We start from the raw sequence: 8,465 nt of genomic DNA on the forward strand, positions 1-8,465 counted from the left end.
GTTTGCCACTTCTGTGTCAAATCAGGATCAGTCTATCCTCTATTATCTAGGCTGCTTTCTGTGGTATGTTTAAAATGCAAAGAAACGGGGCACAAAAATTGACAAAGTATTGTCAATGTTAAAACACCATAATATCACACTATAGCATTCAATCCATGACCATACTTTGAATTGTTTGCTTAAATTATTGCTTGAATAGGCATAGCCTTTTTGTTGACCTTTCTTCACAAACAGGGCAACATGACCAAACTTCTCATTGTCTACTGGAAAACAATAGTACATTTTGTAAAACTGGATTTGATATGAGTGCAATGAGTACATGTGCAGGTATTTTCAGTTCTCTGACTACACAGGTCTATCAGGAATATTATAAAATCCAGTAGTTCTATATCTGTACCAGGAACACCTTTTAAAGATATATTGTACTTCCCATATTTCCTCCCCATGTAGAGATTGAACTGCTCAATACATATTGTACATGACCATATATCATTGTTATGGAGATCAGTGCCACATTGTGTTTCCAGTATTCCCTCAATTGTCAATGTGATACATTCCAAAATTATGAATTTCACTGATATTTTGATAATTTAAAATATTAAATTATAATTCCTTAGAAAAAATGGCAGGCACATGCATGTGCATTAATATAGAAGAAGACATTTGAAGAGCATTACTTATCACAATCCAATTTGAGCATTCATTATTGGAATTGTTGGACAGTCTGTTGAATCATAACATTCCACATCTGCAGTTCAAAGCCAAAGTGAAAGGGTACATATTTACTGCCTACTTTACATGATACATGCCATTGACTTGGTGTAGCAGTCTAAGCCCTACGAGAATGGTAAGAGTATTCAGCTATTGGCTGCTTTGATTGCCTCCAACAACGGCATACACATCACACAGGTGCAACCTCAGTTTCGGAACTGCAGCTACATAAAGCAATATATGATACCACGGTACTACCAAAAGAGTGTGGTACTGCTCCTAGCTTTGCATGGCAGGGCTGTGTGTTACCAGCGTTATACATGTTATACGGCCTGTGGTAGGAGGCCGTATAACGCGCGCTGGTAACACACAGCCCTGCCATGCAGAGCTAGGTCCATGGTGATACTGATACGCTCCTGCTTGGGAAAACAACACCGAGACTTGTGAATTGCAATATCAACATCCTTCTGATCCTTAATATATTTTTCATAAGCCAATAAGTCAATCATTTAAACATACAGACCTTTATTTCCTGAAAATGATAGGCTAAAATGTACTGTTGTACAGTGTACGTCCAGAGAACTTCTTGGTAAAGCGCGAAACTTGTAAACAAACTTGTACGCGTTGAAGGTATTTGAATATTTTTAGAATGATTTTCACAGTCACACTTGGAAGTAGTGACAATTTAGTCAAGTTGTAAGTGAAACATATTTGTGAAAATCATCATTAAATTAAGTACTTTCAATACTTAGACCTCAATCAATTTTGACAGTCTGGAAGAACGGACAGAAATAATTGAGTGAAATTAATGACTTACATAACGAATCTCTGACTTAAAATGACGTTTGAATTACTGTCATTTTCCAGAATACATGTACGTACCAAGCTTGCAGGTCAAGTGCAGAGGGTCAAGTATGATGTGAAATAGGCCCAGAAGAAAGTTTTTAAATAGCTTTGAAACAAGCGGACTGCCAATCTTGTTTAGTGGTCATCTAGTACCAAGACTTTAACTCTTTTACATAATGCTATCCTTGGTGTCTACCTCCATTGTGTACAACATACCCGTACATGATTCAACACTCAGCAGAGGACTGCACTTTCATATTGGAAATATTTGTGAGTTCAAATGGTGGTGTAATCTTACATCCCTGTTCAGAAATGGCTATGGCTAATGTTATGATACTTTGGACAAAGCTATTTTTGTGAACATTTTACAGTACTATCTTGTCAATGCACCAATTATAAAAATATTCATTGCCAACATTTTAATACTTCAACAGTGCAATGGTCATGCTGCTTGACACTTGAATTAAAAGAATCTCTACTAGATATGTACCAAGTTAAAGGGACAAAGTTGCTCATTATTGACATTATTTTGCCATTAAAATTTCTCACTGAAATATGCTCACTCTCTGGTTATTGCAATTCAATTCTCACTTTTTATATTAGGCACATTAACATGTGAAATTTACTGTGACAATTTTTGGTACATACCTTAAATTAAATTATTAAGTGACCACATGTTATATCAATGCATGCATATGAGTTGAGCTGTGACAACCAGAGATTGCAATTTAGCCCATTTCAGGGAGCAGCAGAAAAGCATATATATTCAACGGAAATTAAAATGACCAAAATTTTGTCAAAAATGAGTGACTTTGTCCCTTTAATGGCCAATGAAAATGGCTAAATTCCATGTTTGCTGTTTTGTTAGTTTTGCCTGTCAGTCACTGTAATTTGAAACAATGGTGCATGGACAAGATGTTGGTTTTGCTGTTTACTTTGCAGGTCAGAGTTATATAAATTCATAAGATTTCAGAATTTTTCAGTATTAGCTGCTGTATTTTAGCATGATATGCTCTGTATTGATTCAGTTTGTCAGCTTAGCTTGATTACACTTGAGCAGTGGTGTCATTTTTTTGTGTCCAGTGAAGTCTTAAACTGTTTTTTGTGGTTTGTTCCACATTTACAAGTGTGCTGACAAAGTGGAAAATAGAGCATTTCATCAAACTTGTGCAGAAAATCAAACAATGAATTAATTTAATCATAGAGTTTATCCTATGGTGTTCCCCAGAACAATCCACCCCACACCACACTGGAAACAAGAATACCAGTACTCCTTTATCTGGTGATTGGTTTCCTAAGTTAAACAGTGTAAGAGTTAAACAGTATATTAAACCATTATCATAACAATCAAAATACATATTGTGTAGACAGAGAAATCAGGGGTTTCCCTTTTATTAAAAGTACTGAAAAATCTGTAGCATAGAATTATCGAGATTTTTTCTACAAGATTAGTTTTACCCATGCTGGTCAAATGGGACTGACACCATGTAATTGAAAGTATTCTTAGGTAAGGCTGACATCCATATCTAGACTTGTTCTTGTCACAAGCAGAAGCAAATAAAAAATTTGCAGACATCCCTTGCTGGTATCCATCTGTATTGCCCTGTGTTTTAAATCCCCACCTCAATTTTTGATCGTTGAAGATTCGATCAATTTGTAATATTCTATTTTTTTGAAACTGGGGGAGGGTCACAAATTTTTCAGCCTTGCTTTGGGGAGGGTCATAAATTTGTCAGCCTTGCTTTGGGGGAGGGTCATAAATTTTTGGTCACTCTCTTATGAAATCCCCCCGGCCCTCCCCCCCTGCTAATTTACGTCCAGTCCCTGAGTGAATGTGTTATTTGGATTTGTGGTATTGGTTTCGATTTTTGAATATTTATAATCTTGTTCTTGTATCGCCATCGCTTACTCTTGAATGAAATCCATAATTCGGATTACACTAACGTGAGTTGGTGAACATAATAATGATTAATGTGATGCAGAGAGAGAGAGAGAGAGAGAGAGAGAGAGAGAGAGAGAGAGAGATACTCCCTGACTTCAAGTTCAAGTATTTCGTATTGCTCTTTGTGGCAGTGTTATGAACAATGTATAAAGGTTTGTTTAACATATGTAGAATCTGCCACTGTATACAGCGATTAGCATTTGGAAATAGACTCCATTATAATATTCATGTCCTTGCGAGATATATGGTAAAAACAAACAAACACGAAAGTTTTAGATTAAAATAAAGCAGGCTGTCGAATAACTGCAGCGTTTTGGACTGGGCTATGTTATCGTTGATAATATGATTTGAAGTGTTAACTTTTCATGATATTCGTTGCTGAGATATAAACTAATGTTTGGAGTTCTCAGAGAGAGAGAGAGAGAGAGAGAGAGAGAGAGTGAGAGAGAGGCATCGAAATGTTCTGAATGTTGTTCATCGGTTGATGTATTCAAATTGGAGAGTGAAGTCTGTCAAACATGGTCACATGACCTTATGACGCACCAGGAAAAAGTTCACCTCGGTACACCAAACTCAGTGCGTCACAGCGAGACGAACGTCGTGTCAATTTCGCACGGGTTACGGAAATTCTGGTGCTGCAACTTCGTCAAGATTTGTATACGGGCAAGACAGTGTGAACTGAACTTTGTGTTGAATCAAGGACGAAACATCAACCATGACTGGTACGTTTAATGGATTTATTTTTTGTGGTTGATAATAAGTCCGAGCTCTTATAACGTCCGAGTTGGACTTTAACACCAAGCGGCGTATAACGCTTTGTTAGACCAACATAGATGAAATATGTGCCAACTTTGATATGTAAAGATTAATAGTGTAATATTAATAGCAGTATGACAAATACTGTTGATGATATAGCCCTCAGCGTTAAAGGTTTGTCAGAATAGCTCTTTTATGACACCTACATGTTGGCTGTTGACATGAGTGTCAAGGCTGTCGACAGGTACCCTACAGAGAAGCGTCCAAAAATGTAGAAGTTGTATTTTAAGAAGGGAAATGTCGATGTACATTACTGTGACGACATATGTTTGAACATGCCAAGGTATTACAGAAGTCAACAAGAGAAGGTAGATCCGGGTTTGCTTTTAGCGTCCGGGTTGACGATCTCTGGAGTCTACAAATAAAAAAAGGTCCCACAACCTTGCAAGAAATGTACCGTAACATTTCAGGGTTATCTCATTCTCCTCAGCTTTCAAATCCTACTTTTGTAAGAATGATTCGACTTTTTTACGATTAATTTGTCACTTGCTTACTATGAGTAGTATTGAAAGAGTACTCTTTTAGGACTGCCACAAACAGATCTGACTGAAAATTGTAATTTAAAAACTTGAAAAAAACCGATCACTATTATCGATTATCCACAGTAATCTTACATTTTACCGAATAAGGTCAGTGATCAAAAATAAGTGTTTAATGATGGATTCTCTTATTTGTGACCGCAAAATGATGTCTTATGGGCTTTATAGGTAAGGTTTAGGCCTATGGTGGCTGATGTCCTTTATATGTAAGGTTTATAGTGCCTGGTATCATGATATAGGTTTAGTACCCAGTCGTCCGGGTTACTCTTACACGGTATGGCGTTGAATGCCTGTGGTGTATATCTTGACCGAGTCATTTTTCCACTATCACGTCGGGACTGGACTATTTTTATGGGACTACGTGTGCGTCTGACCTGCCTTGCAGAGGGTTTCAGAATGAAGTATGCACACCTAGACATTTAGCAAAAGCACCCGGGGCTGTGTGTCCTAAATACAGAGGCGCATGACAACAGATCTGTCTGCCCTATTTACATGAAACTGCTTATTCAAAAATAACAAATGCGAGGTCACGTCGGGTCAAATCGAAATAAAAAACGAGACGTCACGAGCGATGAGTGCCAAGCTCCTATTGTTCAACGTATTGCTGACTCACAAAACAGCGCCAGGCAAGCCTGTAGGGAAAGTGTTTAAGTTTTTAACCTTAAGCAACGAAAATCACAGGCTGAGTCGAATACAATCATTGAATTGTTGCAACAAAACAGCATACGGATTTTTGAATACCCTTAGAATCAGTTTTATAATTCTAAACTTTGTATTTTACACCCGAAATCTGAGTTTAGACATTTGAATCTATTCATGGCAAGACCTATCTGCTTAAAGAGCACCACTGTATTTGATTGCATATCACAAAATGATCGCTAATGCAACCAAACAATGCGTAAGGTGTAAGATTACTCATACACGATTATTTCTTGCGCATGCCCCTTGACTTATTATTAGAATTGTTTAAGAAACTGTCATTTTTTGGTCGAGTACTTATGGGTACTGACTAGATGAACCAAGTCCACAGTGAAAATGAAAATTTTAAGTTTACATGTACAGGCTGAGTTAACGAGTTTATATAAATAATGTCTTTTTTTGAATAGAAGAAAAAAATTGTAATGATAAAAAAACATGAAACCATACAGCTACCGGCCATTTTAGGAGATCATACAGCTTTCATATGCACGGTCCCGAATTTCACAGGAAGTTCAAAGAATTTCAAGTGAACATCCTTTATTCGCCCTATACTAAAACTGCGTGCCTTCTCAGCAATTCTTACCATTCTTCAATAAAATCATTGGATCAAAGCTTTAATACATTGCGTACGGATGTAACCATATGAACATGATCATTCTTGTATTTACAGAGAAAAACCAAGTTTCTCCTGAAAAGCAAGGCATGCCGCCACCCTATGTTGCGATTCCTGACTCGGTGGTAAGTCAAATTGAATCACTTGATAAATACAGTGATGTCTATTGGAGGCATGTTTGCTTCTCACAATATCGGGTTGATTTGCAAATCGACATCTTTCAAAAAACTCGCATCATTTTCAACCATTGTGATTTGTCGATAAACGAGATGCATTCTAGTTCTGTTTTGAAGCATTTGCTGAATTGTTTATTTAAAAAAATCTTGTTAATGATGAAACGGACATTGGTGTGGCTTATAAATAGAGTTTAACAAATCCGACATTCTTGTAACCCTAAAACAAAACAAACAAACAAACAAACAAATGCAATGTTATTTTATTTCTCGCAGAGGTTTAGAGCGACACAATCTAAATCAGTGTTCACTTCTTAAGATACTTGCCCTATTGTGTTCCAATAATGCGATGTGTGAATGTATCTGCGTTGACAGGTGACAACTCAGCCCACCTTGCTTGGAGTTCCCAGAATGTTGGTCAATCCACGTGATGTCCCCAAAGACTACCTTGGATTCGCCTTATTCACAACTATCTGTTGTTTCTGGCCTGTCGGACTCTTCGCTGTCCTGAAGGCACGAAATGTGAGTAACGTTCAGTAAATGTAGATCCGTGTATCGACATTGAGGCCATATAATGTCACTGTCAAAATGTTTACCGTCTGCTGACATATTGACTCTCAAGGTCAAAATTTAGTGGTCATTGAAAGTCAATGTCATGTGTCGATCAGAAAAGTTTAAAAAGAGTATTGCATACACCTCATACAAATCAAAAATCGAGCCTTTACTTAAATTTATATTCTCCAGTCCGCAAATGTGCCTATGCAACGTTCATAAGGATTTTTTTGCTAAACTAATGTCTTTATTCAAAGATACAAAAAATCGCATCTTGACTGCATTAATATCGCTGTTATTAATATCAAAACGGTACTGCACAACTCCTAGCCTCTTACACTGACAGTGATTAATTTTGCCGGTGGCCACTAAAACAAACGACAGTCTGTTCTCAGTTGATTCCAAAAGCTGATGAAGAATAAACCTGGTTTTCAGACAGAGGGTTACCTTCACTATATTTATTGTCTTGCAGGTACATCGTGCTGTGTGGCAAGGTGACATGTACACGGCCAAGAGGTCATCTCTGTGGGCTAAACGCCTGTCAATCATCGCCTTGATCCTTGGTCTGGTTTGCTTGGCAGTGTTCATTGGTTGGAAAGTCACTGTCGCATGTATGTGTCGTGAAGATGGCGACTATGGTGACGATGATAATCCGTTCCGATGGATGTGTGGCGGCGGTAGAGACGACGACGATCGCCGTCACCATCACGGTCACCGTGGTTACGACTAGCTGTCTGTGGAAATGAAAGACCCATTTACAACCGCAACGCAGCTTTCGATCAATTTTATACTTAGTGTCTGTCATTTGCACAATATGAATTAATGGATATCACTGACTATAGGGATGACGAACCGTTCCTTTATATGTGACGTCACTTCCTTATTTACAATCTTTCATGATAGCGTGGTAACGTCAGATATGAATCATTTATACCATATCTTTGCAATATTGATAGTACTTCTCTAAATGTATCACTGTAAGATTGAAAATTTAACGTGATAAGCTGACACAATCACAACTATGCAAAGTATTGAATCTGTCTTAGTTTACTTCTAATTCCAAATCTTTGATACGGCTAACTAGAAGTACCTGTATAAGAAAAATATTGGGCGGCTGAAAAAAAAATCGAGGAATATTAACATCATTCTATAAATGGAAGTGACGTGCTAAACGGAAAGTGTGATACAAACATTGAACGAGACAATCATTTAACTGAATAAAGTATCGTCATATCCGCTCTGCGCAGAGAGTGTCTGTACTCATTTCATATAACAAAACCCATCCTGATAGCCCCCAGCTGATGAGACTATATTTTTGCATCCTTATGCAGCGAATGCACAGTTTCAACGAGAGCTAAAGCCCAAGCCCGACTATTAAAATGCTCATTTCCGAATACGACAAATATAATTCTATTTTCATATGGTACTGTTGACAACGCAAACCATAGTTCACATGAAAAGACTAAATTTTTAATAGATAAATATGTCCCCAATTTCGAGTTGGTTGGCCCGTCTTCACGGTCACTGTCTTTTTGAGTGTATATTACCGTTTGGGTTTGTGCGTCACGGTCTTG

General features: G+C 37.5%; 1 protein-coding gene across 1 annotated transcript; it reads left to right on the plus strand.

Moving 5' to 3' along the window:
- The first annotated feature begins 4,027 nt into the window (after window positions 1–4,027).
- On the plus strand, window positions 4,028–8,133 carry LOC139141169 (proline-rich transmembrane protein 1-like). The gene is made up of 4 exons (XM_070710790.1): window positions 4,028–4,221; window positions 6,224–6,291; window positions 6,715–6,861; window positions 7,364–8,133. The coding sequence occupies exons 1-4, from the start codon at window positions 4,215–4,217 to the stop codon at window positions 7,619–7,621; spliced, it is 480 nt and encodes a 159-aa protein (XP_070566891.1). The 5' UTR covers window positions 4,028–4,214; the 3' UTR covers window positions 7,622–8,133.
- Window positions 8,134–8,465: the final 332 nt, after the last annotated feature.

The sequence above is a fragment of the Ptychodera flava genome, chromosome 1 (assembly GCF_041260155.1).
Source record: "Ptychodera flava strain L36383 chromosome 1, AS_Pfla_20210202, whole genome shotgun sequence".
Lineage (NCBI taxonomy): Eukaryota > Metazoa > Hemichordata > Enteropneusta > Ptychoderidae > Ptychodera > Ptychodera flava.

Coding starts and splice junctions, on each gene's coding strand:
- LOC139141169 (XM_070710790.1), top strand. Junction 6,292..6,714: donor TTGCGATTCCTGACTCGGTG/GTAAGTCAAATT, acceptor CTGCGTTGACAG/GTGACAACTCAGCCCACCTT. Junction 6,862..7,363: donor CTGTCCTGAAGGCACGAAAT/GTGAGTAACGTT, acceptor ATTGTCTTGCAG/GTACATCGTGCTGTGTGGCA.